Source organism: Gallinula chloropus (genome assembly GCF_964237585.1).
Source record: "Gallinula chloropus genome assembly, chromosome: 5".
Taxonomy (NCBI): domain Eukaryota; kingdom Metazoa; phylum Chordata; class Aves; order Gruiformes; family Rallidae; genus Gallinula; species Gallinula chloropus.
In genome coordinates this window covers 10,214,354-10,231,332 of record NC_140090.1, presented here as the reverse complement: position 1 = coordinate 10,231,332, position 16,979 = coordinate 10,214,354, and the positions used below count along the sequence as shown (strand labels likewise).

The window sequence follows — 16,979 nt, the reverse complement described above, 5'->3', positions numbered from 1 at the left end:
TGCATTATCTCACCAGATCATCTCCTCACTGGCAGATTCCCATAGAAAAGCACAACCATCACTGCCCACAGCAAGCCTGGCCTGAAACGTTGCAAAACGGGCTTGGGAGCATTGTCTTAAAAAGTTACAGACATTGGAGAAGGAACAGAGACTGTCCTCATGAAGGCAAGTGTGGATGTAGGCTCAGGAAGTCTTAGGACTCTTGGCTTTTAAAGACAAAGCTGTTTACTCATGGCTCACCAACACAGCCTTCTTGACCATTGTGCTGTGATAGTTCTGTTTCAGGTGAAAAATTGTGTCAGACTGGCTACATGGGTAAGGAAAGCCTTGCTCAACAGCTATCAGATAAGCTACAGAGATGAAACGGTTTAGGACACATGTTTCTACAAAAAAACCAAGCAATCTTACCAGAGGATACAAAACATTAAACCAGAGACCCTGAAAAATTCTGAAGATACTTTCAGCTGTGGTTATTGGAGTGCTGTATGTTGGGTGGGGAGGACACGTGCAGGGCAACCCAGCCTCTGAGGTCTCCTCTCTTTTTACATCAAAAACCACAAGGAACTTCAAAATTGCAACCGTTGTGGTTGACTGAGATGTTGGCAGGAAGAAGACCAGTCTTAATGCTTGGCTCTGATGGAATAGAGTTGCCCCCGTGAGCCCCTCCTTAGGTAATCTGGGGCTGCTTCTCCTCCCAGGCCCTCTGCTTATTGGGGGAAGAAGAGGACTTGGTACAGCCAGGAGGATCTAGAGCTTTCTCCTCCCAAAAGAAACACTACAGGAGACTCTCAGCTACAACATGAGCAGATTTCCCATTGCCTCAGGGACCAAATCTGACAACGAAAACCAACCGCAGAAGGTGTCAGCATGGTGTGCCCAGCCCCAGTGCCCACCTAAAGCCCCTGCAGAGCTTGCTCCTCTTGCCCCAGAGGGACAAAAAAGCCAGGAAGAACAGTGAACTTCACAAGGGCTGTGGAGGAGTCAGTTTGGGTCACTTATTGGCATGTGTCCTACAGGCAGCTACATCTCCCTGTACATCTGTTGGTGTCCCCCCAAAAAATGATAGGAAAGGACAGATACAGAGAACCTCACAGCAGGAAACCAGTAGCCAGACCAAGATCTGTGTGCCTCCTCTTTTGAAAGAGAAATGGGAGGAGTGAGATCCAGCAAAGATTTTCAACCCTGCACACCAGTGAGCACGGCCAGGCACGAATCATCTGTCCCAGAGACAGAACAAAGCCAGGAGATACACTGAAGTTGTGTCACACCCCCTGTGAGCTCCGGAACACGGGGGAAAGCCCAGCAGCACCAAACCCACAGCAGTACAGGCTTTGTGTAAGCCTCAAAACTGAGCCCACAAGAGCAGATGGCAGTCTGCCACCCCTCAGGATGCTTAGTGGGACACCCTCTTCCTTCAACCACTCCTCCAGTAAAACCATGCTTCAGTGGCAGCCAGTGTCAGTCTCTGTTTGCTCGTGTGGTGCAGCCCTCCACGCTGACCAGTGGGGTGGGTATGTCTTCCACGTGCACCCAGACCGACTCATGCTTCCCCTCCTTGCACACAGTTTAAGACACGGTGTCCTTTTCAAACTTCATTAGACTCCCTTTTCTTGCAGTCTAATTGGCAAAGCTGATTACACAAAGGCAGAGGTACACCCTTTGCACCTAGATTTTGCCTACCCTGTTCCTGGGGTGTGTGAGGCTGTTGATGTGCAGTCCACTGATCCCGTTCAGGAAGAAGAGGAAGGCGGCGATGAACTCGCACCAGTACGTCAGAGTGAAGCCCGTGAAGGTGAGGTGATCCTTCACGAGGATGGAGAAGCTCAGAACACCAGAAGCTGACAGCAAAAACGAGACGAGGATGAGAACTGAGCCCATTGACCACTTCCGCCTTGCGTTGGCATCCTCGCAGACTTGGGACACCATCAGCAGCTCCAAGCCAAATATGGCAACGACCACAGCAAAGGACACCATGCTTCTGATGGGAATCGCCCCCACGCTCAGGCCCTCTACCTTGGCCAGGCTGAGGTCAGTGACACAATTTAGGACGCTGCCATTGCTAACGGTGCAGAAATGCCACAGTCCGAAGAGCTGCCCCTTTTCAAAGAGCCAGCGGCCATCACAGACTGAGATGGACGACAAGACCACGGCTATCGCCACGCATAAGATGATCAGACTCCTGATGAGTGTCTCAAAGAAGGATTTCTGTGGTCTCCGATGCTCCAGCAGCCTCTGTGCCTTAAATGAGTGTGGGGGGGGGGAAGGAGAAAAGTCTGGGTTAACAAGGAAACCAAAGGAACACAGCTGCAGCACTTGCACGTTTTATATTATTTGCTTGTGCAAATCAAACCCCTTCTCACAGGGAAAGGCAGCGCAGCCACGGGCTGTACCCAAGAGAAAGGAAGGGCGGGTGGAAGCTCTCCCGGTTCCCCGGCTGCACAAACAGTGCTCCCATGCCAAGGCCTGGGTTTGGGGTCATGGAAGTTCTGGGCTGAGCAAGTCCCCTGCCCCATGGCCCCCACGGCCCAGCCTCCTGCTGGAGGAAGCCACCGGCCCTGGGAGGGTGGAAGCCGACGGCTGGGACGGGGGAGGGGGCAGGAGCGGGACGGGGGAGGGGGCACCCAGCTGCCAGCCCTGCCCTCCTTGCCGGTTGTCCTCCTCTCGCCGGCAGTACCGGTCCGGACCCGGCTCCTCACCCCGGAGACGGCACGGCTGGAGGGGGGGGGGAAGGAAGGGGGGTCCGTCTGCACGCCCCCTCATCCCTGAAACCTTCCATATATATTTTTAACCCCCGACATTTAATTAAGGAGAAACCAAGCACCTCGCAGTCCTCTCCAGCCTTACCCGGCAGACGGAGGCGCTCGGAGAGCCAGGTGCGGCGAGAGAGGAGGGGGACCCACGGGGAGACCCACGGGGAGAGCCGGGCGAGCTGCCGCCGGTCCGGGGAAGGGGGGATCCGGCCGGCTGCGCGCCGCGGCTCCGGGAAGGGTCGGGGCGAACCCGGCCGCACCGGGAGAAGCCGGAACAACAGCCCTACGGCGGGGGGACGCGCGGCCCCGGTGCCCGGAGCCTCCCCCATGTCCCCGGCCCCGCCGGCGACGTACCTGCGCCGCGATGGCGGTCATGGTGCCAGCTGCTCCGAGAGACGAGGACAGGCTCCGGACACGGCTTTTATATCCCCGGAGGGTGGCGGGCAGCTCGCCCGCCCGCCCGCCACGCCCGCGGGGCCGGGACACCCTCCGGGCCCCCCCCCGCGGCTGAGTCAGCAGCGCAGCCCCGACGGGCGGAGCCGAGCCGGGCCGGGCCGGGCCGGGCCACTCCGCGATCCGGCCCGGCACAGCGGGCATAGGCAGCGTTCTCCCGGCCCGGGGCACTGGCTCATCCGCGGTAGAGCCCCGCCGTCCCGGTCGGCAGCGGCTGCTCCCGCCGTGCCCCAACCCCGTCCCCCCTCCGTGTGCCCGCGTACCGCCGGCTGCCAGGCAGCTTCGAGCTTCAGTTTCTCGAAGCAGCGTTCGCGGCCCCAGCGGGACCGGGAACGAGCCCGAGACCCACCCGCGGGTCCCGCGGCCCTTTGGGAGGCGGGTATCGCCCCTCGCCGGAGCCGCGCTGCGACGGAGCCTCTCCGCTCTGCTCCCGGGGCTACAGCTCTGTGCGCAGCGATGCCCGACGGCAGAGCACACCGACAACCCAGCCTGCCCTGCCCTTCCCCTCCCGGCAGCTGCCCGCGGTACCCGCTCCCGGTATCTCCGGAACCGCTCCGACCACAACCTCTCCCCCCGGGCCGGGTACAGAGCGCCCTTATCAGATCCAGCATACTCAGCCCTACGTATCTCCCTCCACCTGTACCGCCAGCAAAAACGTTTTCGCTCACAAAGTTGCACACTCTGGCTCTTTTTCTCAGTCACTGTTTCCATCCTCTAACGAAGTACTGCTTTATTTTATTTTATTTAATTTGAGGGGGTGGGGGTCGTCAGAAGCAGCTTTAAATAAAAGCCCAAGGAAGTTGGGTTTTGTGGTTTCATCACAAACCCCGGCTTTGCTGCCAAATGCTGATTTGGATTCCAGCGAGAGCTCTGCCGTGACTCCCCAGGCTCCAGCGGACAGACCCAGCCAGGGTCAGAATCCAACCGTTCCCTTTCTAGCTGAAAGGAGTTGGAAGCATCTCCTTCCCCAGCACCAAGGGGTAGAAGTTACTGTAACTTTCCCCTTCTTCCAGCTTCTATTTCTGAACAAATCAGTTGTCTGTGCAGATTGCGTCATTATTTTAATCTCTACCCGCTCTCAGGAGACAACGTATGTATCTATCTGCTGTGGCTTGCCTGGGGGGCGGTGGGGAGGGGGTGGTATATCGCACTTCTTAGTGACCGTTCTGAACAATGTTTACTTCGGTTTTCATTCTTCACATTTTAATGATAAATTCTGACCTTTTTCTTTCTCTTTCTCTCTTCCTGCAAAGTCCTTTGTTTAATAGTTTCTCTATCAAACACCAAATTGGGATTTTCCACTTTTGCAGTGTGGCAAATCTTTTTTGCAAGGTCTGTTGTTAAAAACTTCTCCTGTGGGTTTCTGGTCTGCCACATTTTTGTTTTCTGAACTCGTTATCCAAGCCAGCAGACTTGATGCTGCCACATCCCTCTGGGGTTTAGGTTCATCACACGACAGAATAGTTTTATGAACACCCTGGGCTATTTAGTCTACAGGTTAAACAGCGTTTCCACGCTGCATCAGATGCGTTTGCTGCTACACTTCTCCCCCTCCCAGTTTCAAATTTAACAGTGTGTGTTTTTGGCTCAAAAAGCACAAGCAGGTCTTGTTGTCTCGTTTGCTGCACAAACTGAACAAACGCTGCTTGCACGTACCCATGCTTGGCAAACGTGGGCTCGGGCCAGACAAAATACACCGACTCTTATCTGGCAAAAACCTCACATGACACAAGCTTTTTGTACCATAGGTTCAATCCTGCAAAGCGTTAGGCAATTTGCCCCCCAATTAGCAAAATTATTAAGTATAGGTTTGCCTCTTGAATGCATGAGTCATCCTAACGACTGCAGCAATTAAAAAAGTGAGGTGTATCTTGCTGAACAAGGCAATTTGTCTGTAAAAGCCTGTTCACGTGAGCAAACATGTGCATAAAAAGTTTTGTAGAGTGAGGAACTTAAAGTGGTTGCTTTTGAAACCAGAACCCTGCCACACTTGGATCCTTCAGCAGATACAGAGTTTATGCCAAACTGGTTCATTGAGGAAAAGGATGGTTTGGGGATGGTACTTTTGCTGCAAACCCAAAATTGCTTTAATATTTTGTACTCAATTTAGCTTCCCCAAATAAATTAAAATAAAACCCCACAACTACAAACCAGAATTAAACTTGACTTGTAATGAATAACAGAAATGAAGTGGCACTTTCAGATTTCCCCTTCACTGAAGTCACCCAAGGGAGGACGATTGTAACAGTTGTGTTAATAGAACAATTATTAACAGTTTACTAGCTTGTTTCTGCTGTTGTTTGGCTGGAGATAACTTAGACTCATAGAATCACCTGGGCTGGAAGAGACCCTTTAGATCATCGAGTCCAACCTTCTGCTAAAGAAGTCTGGATTCACAAAGTCTGCTAGAAACATGCACCGTTTTCAGATGGAAACATGAGTTTACCTTCACCAACTCATAACAAAAGAAGCTGAAAACATTTTCTGTCTTTTTCAAGATAAAATAACAAAATTTATGGAAGAAAAGACAAATTGTGGAAAAATGCCAAAGTGATTATTTTGGAAAATTGTATGTGAGAACAGTGTTTTACAGCAAAAAGAGCTCAGTACTTTAAAAGAAAAAACTAAGATTTTTTTTCTTTTTCCCCTGAAAAGTCTGTTACCTACATGGTACCACCACAGCAAATGACCTTTAAAGCACTTCAGATGTGTTTTTGGCTTGGCTGTGTTAATTTAGAATTCTTGGGATATCGCCAGTTTCATTATTTTGTTTAGAAAGTCCCTTTTCTCTATTGTTTAAGTGGGCATTTCACATCCTATCCCTGGAGAGAAAGTTTTCAGGGAAATGTGTTCATAAATAATGGAAATTACCAGAGACTGATGTAAAACATAGAGAGAGTTTCATCTGGTGCATTTTAAACCGTGAGAAATTTAACACTGAAGCTTCTCTTCCAGCTTTTGTCCTGTAGAAGCCCAGAGAAGGTTCAGGACTGAATTTTGAGCATCGCCAGGGCTTAGGGAATGGTTACCTGATAAAGTATTTCACTCTGAGGTAAAGCAGGACATAAGTGACTGAGTCCACCACTGAGATTTGACTGATCTTGAAGGTGGCTATTTCTGCCAACACCTTTGTCTGCTGAATGTAATCGTTCCTGATCACATTTTTAAACCTTGGCAGAGCAGCATTTAAATCCTCATTCTTACCAAAGCCCTATTTCAAGATGTCATTCCAGACAGAATTCAACCTGATCTTGGAAACAAATAAAGCTTAAGCATCTTGTAGGCTGTGACTCTGGGACATGCCCAAGGCCTGTATGAGGGACAAAAGGATTTTATTTGTGTCTTCCCCAAAAGTGAGCAAGTAGAAAATGTTCACAAGGAAGGAGGAAGAGACTGTCTGTCTCCTGTCACTGTTTTTCTGTGTTTGGTTGTTTGGGGTTTTTTTTGGCAGTGTGTTGAAAATCCAAGTTGAAGAAGCTGCTCTCAGCTCAGGCTGGGTTCAACCGAGCTGGGCTGAAAGAGCTTCTGGAATGGGGCAAAAAGGCAGCGAGTTGCTGGCAAGCTGCTCCAGAGCAGCAGCTTCTGGGAACAGGAGTATGGCCATCCTCAGCAGCCAGTGCCCCGAGCAGCGTGTGTGACACACGGGGGTTTGGGTAGCACCTTACAGCTCGGACCAGCCCCTTGTCACAACTACTTTCGCTCATGCTTTTCCTCCCATCGCTGCAGGTTACTGTGGCCAAGCAGATGGCCCCATCCTAGCACAGAGGAGAGATGCAGTTAAGCATGTAAAGAGGAGGCAGCTCTTGGGCCAGATGGTTTCACTTTGCCTCCTGCCTGGACACCTCTTCAGTGGCACTGGAAGCAGACTGCTTATCTGGACGCCTCTTGGCTATCACAGGATGGCAGACTGCTTGCCCAGACTGGGGCTACCCCATGTCCTGGTGGCCCTGGGCTGGGCTGCTGGACACTGCTGCTCACTGCTGAGGTCTGAGATCCTGTTGTGCATTGGAATCAGACTGCATGGGCTAAGGCACCCCTCGCTGGGTTAGAACCATGAGGATAATACCCTGGCCCATTATGGTGACTTTATCCTCCATCCCCAGCTCACTCCAAGAGTAAAAAGAGAGAGCAAGTAGAAGAACAAGCTTCAAGAGATACATTTTGTATCCTGGACAAAACTGTTTGATCAGTTTCTGGACCTACCTCAGCAGAGACCCAGCACCGGGTGCTGCCCATTCTGCTTTGGATTCCCTGTTCAGGGACCTCTGGCAATAGTTACACTGGCTTAGGACATACCTCAAACTATTTGCATCTGTCCATTGTGACAAACTGATGACTTGAAACATACATTCAATACAAAACAAAACAAAACAAAACAAAACAAAACAAAAACCAAACAACTTTAGCCCTTTTAGCACTGAAATTTGGGTCTGTATTTCAATACTATGTAAGCTGGGGAAAGAATATAGACTCAGAATCATAGTGTGGTTAGGGCTGGAAGGGACCTTAAAGATCATCAAGTTCCAACCCCCCTGCCAGGGCCAGGGCCATCTCTCACTAGATCAGGCTGTTCAGGTCTCATCCAACCCCACCTTGAACACCTCCGGGGAGGGGGCAGTCACCACCTCCCTGGGCAACCTGTTCCAGTGCCTCACCACCCTCACAGTGAAGAAATTTTCCCTAATATCCAATCTAAATCTATCCCCTTCCAGTTTAAAACCATTCCCCCTTGTCCTATCACTACATGCCCTTCTAAAAAGTCCCTCCTCAGCTTTCTTGCAGGCCCCCTTCAGATACTGGAAGGCTGCTATAAGGTCACCCTGGAGCCTTCTCTTCTCTGGGCTGAACAACCCCAACTCTCTCAGCCTGTTGTTGTAGGAGATGTGCTCCAGCCCTCTGATCATCCTCGTGGCCTCCTCTGGACCTGTCGTAACAGTTCCATGCCCTTCTTACGGTGGGGACTCCAGAACTGGACACAATGCTCAGTATCATTCACTTTCTCAGCTGTCACATGTCCCTTCTCTCAGTAAAACTCAATGCAGCTAAATACTCCCCAAGTACTTTTAAAGTGACAGGCACACCTTTCAGATCCCAAACTTATACAAACAAGCTGTGTTCCTTCAGAGGAGATGGCATACCATGACCTCAGCCTTTCGGGCAGCACAGTACAAGTCAGTGCCTTGTACACTTCGGTGGAGACAAACAAGGTGTCTCCCTGGCTGCTATAGCCAAGTAGTGGCATTTTCATTCTGTCCTGGGTGTGGAAGCACCTGCTTGAGGCAATCTGGGCTTGCAAACAGAACAAGCTGGGCAGAGAGAGATCATATAATATGCCAGTGTACCAGGGCTTGGGGGTCTTTTACATGACAATGACAAACTTCTTGCAGTGGCAGAACTTAAAGCTGAAGTAATCCTTGCTTACACAAGTTTTGGAAGGGTGTTACTGAACCACTGATTCTGCTTCTAGGCATTTTTGTGTATCACCTCTTTCACAGGCTTAACAAGCTCCAGGAGTTTTGACCAGCTGTTCCTCCCCTGGCCCGTGCTGGTTACTCCTCAATGGTACTGTGTTTTTGTATGGCTTCTCCATTAGTTTAAACAGTCTAAAATAGAGGAATGATTTCAAAAACCAGAGACAAGACACATTGTATGATTTTGAAAACAACTCTTTGCATCTTCATTTGTGAGATAGCAAAGGATTGCTCTGACACTAGGCTGGGATGATTGCCAAGACTAATCAGCTCTTACTGGCATTAAGAGGGTCAGACCCTGACAAATCTGTATGTGTAGTACTGGGCTAACCAGAAGCTCCACAAGAAACCTCTGGTCTAGAATAACCCAAGCTGTGTTTAACTTCCACAGATATGTTGGTTCTAGAGGATCTACAAGCTCATTAGCAATGAAGACAGACTCATGCCTGGAAGTTATGGATGTTATCTGCACTTCTGACGAGCAGCTGAAGATTGGCTTATTCATACATCAGCTGTCTGAGGCTCAAGGTACTTCATATGCTTGTGGGTAAGGGGGAAAAAGTCCCCAAACAACCCAAACCAGATTTCCTCTTTTGTCCTATTAACTTTTACACTTCTGAATTTACTACTGCATCTCTCCCTCAAATGTGTTACATCTAAGTAATTTCAACTTGTCTTACCTCTGAGCAGCTTTGACAACTTAGAAGATGATATAATCCTGTTTGGGTGACAGCAGCGGTATTCAGAAACCTATCCAAACAAAAACCCACCTTCTTTTTTGCCTCCCCCAATTATAACCAATCCCACATGACGGCTCCAATGCCCAGACACCCCAAAGTGGTGTTGCCCAATATTGTTTGTCCTGAATGTTCAAGAGACAGAGCAAATATTTTAAACAACAGCAAATACAATTGCCAGTTATTTTTAGCAGGATCATCAGGGCCAAATAAGTTCAAAAGTTAAAATGCTTGCACTGTGAAACAAGATCACTGCAGGTGAGGACTGAAGAAGAAGTTTGACAGAAACAGTTGTACTCTGCAGTCAGCCTCGAGTGCCTTTTAGACAAACAGAAAACTTCACTTTGCAGGACTGAAGAACCTGTTACTGGCCTGAAGCAGTACACAAACACTGATTTAGTGCTAAGAGCGTTGCACCTTCATGTATGTTTGGTAAAGAGCAAACAAAGCCCACAAGAAAAAAAAACAACCCAAGGAAAACATCACCACCTTTACAGCTTATCTGCTGATTGCTTGGGGTACCGATCAACTAGTCTCTCTGTGCAAGAACTAATAGTAGAAGTGCGATAGAAGGAGCCCTGTCTTATCACAGACGCAAGTTAACATTTATTATTGCCACATCCAAAGTCCAGATTCTGTCCTGCACGCTCTGCAAACTCAGCAAACCAGGCCTGAGTGCATGCGTGCCAGCTGGCCTCCGACCTCCTACGTGTTGGGCTTGTTTCAGCGCACGCCTTTTCCCCTTCGCAAGCACTGCAAGGAGCAGGATGTTGCTGGCCTTTCTTTGATCTAATACAGAGGAAACAGCAGCTCCTGAACGGGTGTCAGAACAATTCCCTGTTTTGCAGCACTGCCCAGCCACCAAAAGCATCTGTTCCTCAGTACCTTTCTGCAGACAGAGCAATGGGTCTCAGGTTGCATTTCGGTTTGAGGCTTGCTGCTTCTGTTTCAAATCTCAAGGCTATACGCCTTAATGGTTATCTATTTTTATTGCTTTATTAGTTTAATAAAAGCAATTACCTCTACCTATAAATCTGCGTGTGGATGTCCTTAAAGCACCATTGCCCTAGCAACACTGCTGCCATAGAGTTATTTATGCAGCCCAGGAATCTCGTACGCCGTACAAGCAAGCACTACACTGTCAGGAACTCAGCAGCATTTCCAGATACCCCAGCACCCTGGGCATTTACAGGCACTCACCCTGCTGCTCAGCACACCCCACCCACCCTGGTCTCAGTTATTTACCATACACCAGCAGCGCTGGTACCCACAGCTAACGGCTGTGCAGCCCATCTCCACCCTGTGGCTTCTCACTGCAAACACCATGCAGAGAGATGGCCGTACCTCTGTTTCTGCCTTGGTGACTCTTTTACAGCTTCTTACTGCCACAACTCGAAGTTTTTTCAGCTCACCCCTGTGAGGCCCAGCTGATGGCCACATGGCAAGCTAAATAATGGTAAAACTACCTGTAGTGCTTTCAGGAAGGTAAGCAGGAAGATGTTACTATGGTAAAGTACCCATATAATGACATCCAAGGTAGAGTTCTCAGTCCCTCACACAGGCTGGCAAACAGCAATATTTCCAAGTACAAGATAACATATAAAAGCCTGGCCATGACCAACCCCTCTCTGGGGTAAGTGGTGTTTTCCTAATGCCAGGCAGGCATGAGAAAGGAGGGCAGCACTGGAAAGCTGGAGGAGGAGCAGGATGGATATAGGACTTGCTACTCTCAGCCTGCTCTTTAGACAGAGACCAACTTCACTGCTTCAGCAGTCAAAAATCCTGAGAACATCCATTTTGGCAGAAAGCACGTCAGCAAGCGTGGCACACTCACACCATGTCAGCTTCCAACATACAAGAGCTAAGTGAAGCATTTGCCAGTATCAGTGTCATTCTGCTACAGGCTGGCAGAAACCTCCACTAACCAGCCTCAAGGAATGTGAGGATGGACCTGGCCGTGGAACACAGAGCTGGCCAAGAGCTAAAATCATCTTATGCTGAAGGTCTGCTCCTACCCTTTTTTGGCAAGGTGAATGTAATTAACACAATCTCAGATCTTACTGGGAGTTATTGAAAAACAGCTAAAGGATAACACAGTTCTTGGGCACAGCCAACTTGGGTTCAGAAGAGGAAGGTCCTGTCTGTCCAATCTGATTTCCTTTTACGACAAGGTCACCCAGCTGGCCGACCAAGGGAAACCAGTTAATGCTCTTTTTGGATTTCAACAAGGGCTTCAATACTGTGTCTCATACAACTTGACAAAGCCATAATGTTTTGGGTGGGCAATTGGCTGAGGGTTGGGCCCAGAGGGTGGTAGTGAATCAAACATCAAACTGGTGACCAGTCACAACTAGGGCTCCCCAGGGCTCCTCAGGGTTTTTCACATTTTCATAAACACCGGACTAGAGGGTGTCTGAAGTAAATTTGCAGATGACACCAAATTGGGAGGAGCTGTTGTCTCCATTGAGGGTGGAGAGAGGCCTTGCAGAGAGACCTGGACAGATTGGAGAGCTGGGCAATCACCAACAGCAGGATGTTTAACAAGGCCAAGTGCTGGATTCTGCCCCTGGGAAGGGGCAACCCTGGCCACACATCCAGCCTGGGGGATCAGATGCTGGAGGCCAGCTGTGCTGGGACAGATTTGGGGATCTTGGTTCACAACAAGTTACCCATGAGCCAGCAGTGTGCCCAGGCATCTAGGAGGGCCAGCTGTATCCTGGGGTGCATCAAGCACGGCATGGCCAGTTGGTCCAGGGAGGGGATTGTCCTGCTCTACACTGTGCTGGTGCGGCCTCACCTCATGTACTGGGTGCAGTTTTGGGCACCACAGTGCAAAAGGGACATAAAACTATTGGAGACTGTCCAGAGGAGGGCAATGAGGGTGGGAAGGGTATGAAGGGGAAGAGAGGAGAGGCTGAAGTCCCTTGGTTTATAGAGCCTGGAGAAGAGGAGGCTGAGAGGAGACCTCATCATGGTCTGCGGCTTTCTGACAAGGGGGAGCAAAGGTGCAGACACCAATCTTCTCTCTTTGGTGACCAGTGACAGAACCTGAGTGAATGGCATGAAGCTGTGACAGGGGAGGTTTAGGTTGGATGTTAGGAAAAGGCTCTTTACTGAGAGGGTGGTCAGGCACTGAACAGGCTCCCCAGGGAATCGGTCACAGCACTGAGCTTGGCTGAAGTCAAGAAGCATCTGGACGATGCTCTCAGTCCCATGCTCTGACTTGGCTGGTCCTGTGTGGAGCCAGGAGTTGGACTTACAGGTCCTTTGCAGCTCAGGATATTCTGTTTCTGTGAAATAACTAACGAGGATACAAGAGGTGAAAAACCTCAAATGCTTGTATTACCCAGAACAGGGAACAAACCCTTCTTTATCCTAACACACTTTAAAGGGTGAACAAGTATGTCGTAGAAAATTCCTCATTAAAAAGTAGCCAAGGGGGGAGTTTTTCAAAAGTTTTGAAAGTATCCAAAGTCATCTCCATATCTTACCTACAGCCTAAGAAAACACACACAAAACCTGTGTAACTTGGTGCAGAACTATGTATTTACCTAAATATATATGTAACTATAGGTTTAATCCTTATGTATTCCTAGCAATCAATTACTTAATTGAAGACAGTCCTCACCTCTTCAGATGCTAACCAGCACAGCAGGAATTAGAATGCCTTATTCCTACAGGAGGCTGTGACTTCATTCTCATATGTCCCTTGGTGCTACAGTTCAGTATTACATTTCAGAAGCAAAGGCTCCTTTTCTAGCATCAGAAACTCCATCAGACCAAAACAGCCCCTCACTGTAGCCTCAGGATTTACATCAGTACAGTATCAAGGGCATCAGCACCATTGTCTGCAAAGCCTTTTCTTTCACTGGAGGGTTTTGTGCTCAGCTGTCTCCATGTCTGCCTTCCCTCCAGAACCCTAACGTTGGGGAATAACATCTCTGAGAAGTGCAATTCTCCGACAGCCCAAGGCAACAAACATCGAGCACCCTGTTCTTAGCATACCCAGCAGCAGACCTAGCTTCTTCGCAACAAGCTTTGTGGTGCTCCAGCTTTTGTGTGCCGCCGTTTATCTACGTGAGAAAGGAGGCAGAGCAGCACCAGACATCGCGGGTTTGTTTTGGGCGCAAGTCCGCGCCGTGCAGAACACCGATTCCTGAGCCCCCTCTAGTGGCACCGCGGCTGGAGCTCGGCTTGCGCCCCGCAAAGGCGTCTTAGGCAGGGATCAGCTCAGAGGGATGACCACCACAGCAGCTGAAGTACCAAATGCACTTTAATGAGTTCCAGATTTTGTTCCCAGAAGGTATTTATAAGGTGTCAGTACATTAGGCAGGTACACCGCTTCTCCTGAACTACAGGCGGAAGGAGAAGCAACTATAATATACTCAGTATTTAAAATGATTTTCAGGAACCAGTTTTCCACAGTATTAGAAATAAGGCATGTTTCAGGTGCACAAGTGGCTGCTATATCCAGTCCTCAGATGCCATATTTGCCCTTCAGTTCTTCCACTTTTGCTACGTAAGCTTTCATTGCGTCTTCTTTGGACATTCCTGCAAGACAGAGCAGAGGAGCAGGTATCTTTTACACACGAGCCACAACTCCCTGCCATCACACGTAGCAGCACACTACCAGAAGGCAAAGAAGCTAAGGTGGCCACTCAGCTGTGACACCATTATTGAAGTTTAAAACAAACACCTTCATCAGTCATGAGAAGCATTCAGAAGCAGTTACATTTGTATAGGCAGCAACTAAAGGGTATATTAGTTTATTAAGGCCATTCACAATTGTTAGAAGAAAGCCATTCAATCGACTTTGACTGCATTTAGATGTAGTGCTGGTTCCTTAAAACACCAGGAAAAAAAAACCCCACATTTTCATAGATTGGACAATTTGTTTGGCTCCTCATTCAGAACAGAACACCCAGTTGCATCTTCCAGTTTGGAAAGCTTTAACAGAAACACAACAACTGGAGGGAGAGCTCAGTCTCTGGGGTACAAGGCTAGGGACTGGAAAAGAGATTTAGGTTGCTACTGCTGCTACTGTTCTCCTTTGTTTAACATCTTGGGCTCCGCTTCTTGGGCATTTTGCACCTCAATTTCCTTTCACACAAAGCTACGTTTTTGAGGATTACTTCCACCTTGCAGAGGTAATCAGAAGTAAGAGTTTATTATCATGGCATTCTGAACTTCTAGAAGTCCTGTCTTGCAATCCAATACAATTTCATTTCTTGCTGAACCACATATGCTTTCCTGAACTAGTTTGCTTGTAGCTTTATTTATTAACTTTTATTTTTTGAGCAGACACTTACCTTTCAATGCGTTCCAGGCATCCCACTTTGCTTTGCCTTTGAAGTCCAGCATACCAGGGCGGTCTGAGACAGGATAAGCAAAGCAGCAGCATTAGTTTGTGTGGTCTGGGTGTAGGCAATGCCTACTCCCTGTCGGGAGGCTATTTACCTCTTAACTACAATAAAATACAATGGTTCATCTTTGCAGCTGTTTTACTTAAGGCAACTTGACAAGAGTTCCCTGAAGACAACAGCACTTGAGCAGAAGAGTACCAAATACTGTGAACTGCTGACACTTGACAGCAGTCTCTTCCGAAAACACAAAACCAATCTGATTAAAGAACATCACCTCTAAAGTAAAGCACAAATGCCCTAAGGTCCATTACATGTGAAGACATGGGGAAAAAAGCTAGAGACACACAGCCTAGAACTCATTATCATCAAGTTAATGGTATGTTTTCTAACCCATAACTCTTCATTTGTTCTGTGAACTTGGGATATAAACTCTGAATTCTAACTCACTCCATTGCAGGCTATGTTGTGTCCAAATAAGAGGAGAAATGAAGAAGATATGGATATGCATATTGTTTTTCTGCATGTGAAGTACCCTCCATGCTTTACTTCCTGTCTCCCTAAAGACAGTTCTTAGGATTAACAAATGGAACTGGACAGTAGCCTGTACATTAGCCACAAATACACCCTTGTGGTAATGTGACCTGCAGAGCTAGTTGGCAGCTCCACTCCAGCAAACCCCCTATTAGCTCACCCTTAAACGGATTGATTTTCTAGCCAACTCCTGTTAGCTGCAGCTCCACAGGAATGCAGCAACTTACAGAAACAGTGGTGTGTTAACAGTCCTACAGCACCATTTCACCTTGGTAAACATTAATAATACTAAGGCCCATTGATATCACAAAGATCACATCTTTAAAAAAGTCAGTCCTTCTCTCTCTCCATGCTGCTAATCTTGGGAAGGAGACTCCAAGCACCTATACTTACCATTTCCTGTACACTTCACTGCTAGCTTTGACTTCAATCAACACCCAATAAACTCCACCAGCAACTGGGTCAGGAGGCCAGCGCTCCAAGCAAATGACCTTTTTCCTTTCTAATTCTAGTTACTCGAGTGTTACACAAGGTCAGTAGAGACAGGCTTCATTGTAAGTGTTACTCCTGAGTTGCCACTGACCAAAGTAGCAAGAGACTTTGGATAGCGTACCTGCAGAGATATTTCTGCTACATTTCTTTCAAGATGGGATATTTAGTTGCAGCTCCCATGAAAGTTCCTCTTGCTGCACATCTCCACGCAGTTTCCTCCTGCTTTGGTTTCCCATTGTATTTTTTAGTAGCCGAGCCAGTTTAAACAAACTGCACATCCCCCTCAAGGCTGCCATTCCACACTTGGACAGTTTGCCTCGCTGTTTAAGCCTGTTTAACCGGGATTGCATGAAAGCAGCATCCCTTGACCTAGGCAGCTACTTGCCGATAGAAGCCTCTAAAAAAAAACCCCCAAACCCAATATTTGCACAAAGCTAACACGAAGGATTCTCAGGCCGCTGCCACGGGATTCAGATGACTGCAGAGGGGTTAATGTAAAAACCGCAAGTTGCACAAGCCTCTAGCAGGTCAGCCTGCGCCCGCCTGCACATAAGCCCCTGCCAAGTCGGCACGGAGTCACTGAGGCCGGATCGCGGGATTGCGCGAAGCGAAGCGCACAACAGGGGAGAGGCCGCGCTCCCCGGAGCGCCTCAGGCTCGGCCTCAGGCCGCAACCGCATCGCCCCCGCCCGCCGGGCGCGCTGGCACGGCCGCCGCCTCCGCCCCGCCCGGCGAAGGGCCGGCGCGGCACCTACCCGTGTTCACGTCGCCCACCGTGGCCTGTTTGTAGTGACTGTAGATGTCGAGCATCTCCTGGTCCGTGGGCTGGGACTTGAGCTGCTTCACCTCCTCGGCAGCCTTCTGGAACGCGGCCTAGAGGGGAAGGGGAGGCCCCGGGTCAGGGTGCGGGTGAGTGTCCGCAGGCGGCTGCTGCCGCACGGGAGAGGGGAATGCCCGCCACCCTCCCGCTTCCCCACAGCCCCCTCTTCCCTCTCCCCCTCAGCCCATACCTCAGACATGGCGATAAACCCAACACGATCGCGACCCCCCGACGTCTGCCACACCACCCTCGCCACTCGGCCCCTTCACCCCTCGCCAGAGCGCCCGCTAGCCAATCACAGCCCCACGGGCAACACGGCACCAATCGGCGCCTGCTGGGGGCGGGGAGAAACCGGGCAAAAGG

At 49.4% G+C, this 16,979-nt stretch overlaps 2 protein-coding genes across 2 annotated transcripts; both read right to left on the bottom strand.

Moving 5' to 3' along the window:
• Positions 1-1,665: 1,665 nt before the first annotated feature.
• On the bottom strand, positions 1,666-3,347 carry TMEM37 (transmembrane protein 37; the record flags this gene model as incomplete). Its single annotated transcript, XM_084265671.1, has 2 exons — positions 1,666-2,238; positions 3,105-3,347. The coding sequence occupies 2 exons, from the start codon at positions 3,345-3,347 to the stop codon at positions 1,666-1,668; spliced, it is 816 nt and encodes a 271-aa protein (XP_084121797.1).
• A 10,319-nt stretch (positions 3,348-13,666) lies between these two features.
• Positions 13,667-16,913, bottom strand: DBI (diazepam binding inhibitor, acyl-CoA binding protein). Its single transcript, XM_084265415.1, has 4 exons — positions 16,807-16,913; positions 16,552-16,669; positions 14,721-14,783; positions 13,667-13,962 (listed from the first exon to the last, which is right to left on the bottom strand). Exons 1-4 carry the CDS (start codon positions 16,813-16,815, stop codon positions 13,889-13,891), a joined length of 264 nt encoding a protein of 87 aa, XP_084121541.1. The 5' UTR covers positions 16,816-16,913; the 3' UTR covers positions 13,667-13,888.
• Between the last annotated feature and the right edge of the window lie 66 nt (positions 16,914-16,979).

Bases quoted from the DNA above. Each gene is read 5' to 3' on its own strand.
- DBI (XM_084265415.1), bottom strand. The intron at 14,784-16,551 runs GTAGGTGCCGCG...ATCCTGTCTCAG, and splicing joins GGTGGGCGACGTGAACACGG to ACCGCCCTGGTATGCTGGAC. The intron at 13,963-14,720 runs GTAAGTGTCTGC...TCTGTCTTGCAG, and splicing joins TGCCTGGAACGCATTGAAAG to GAATGTCCAAAGAAGACGCA.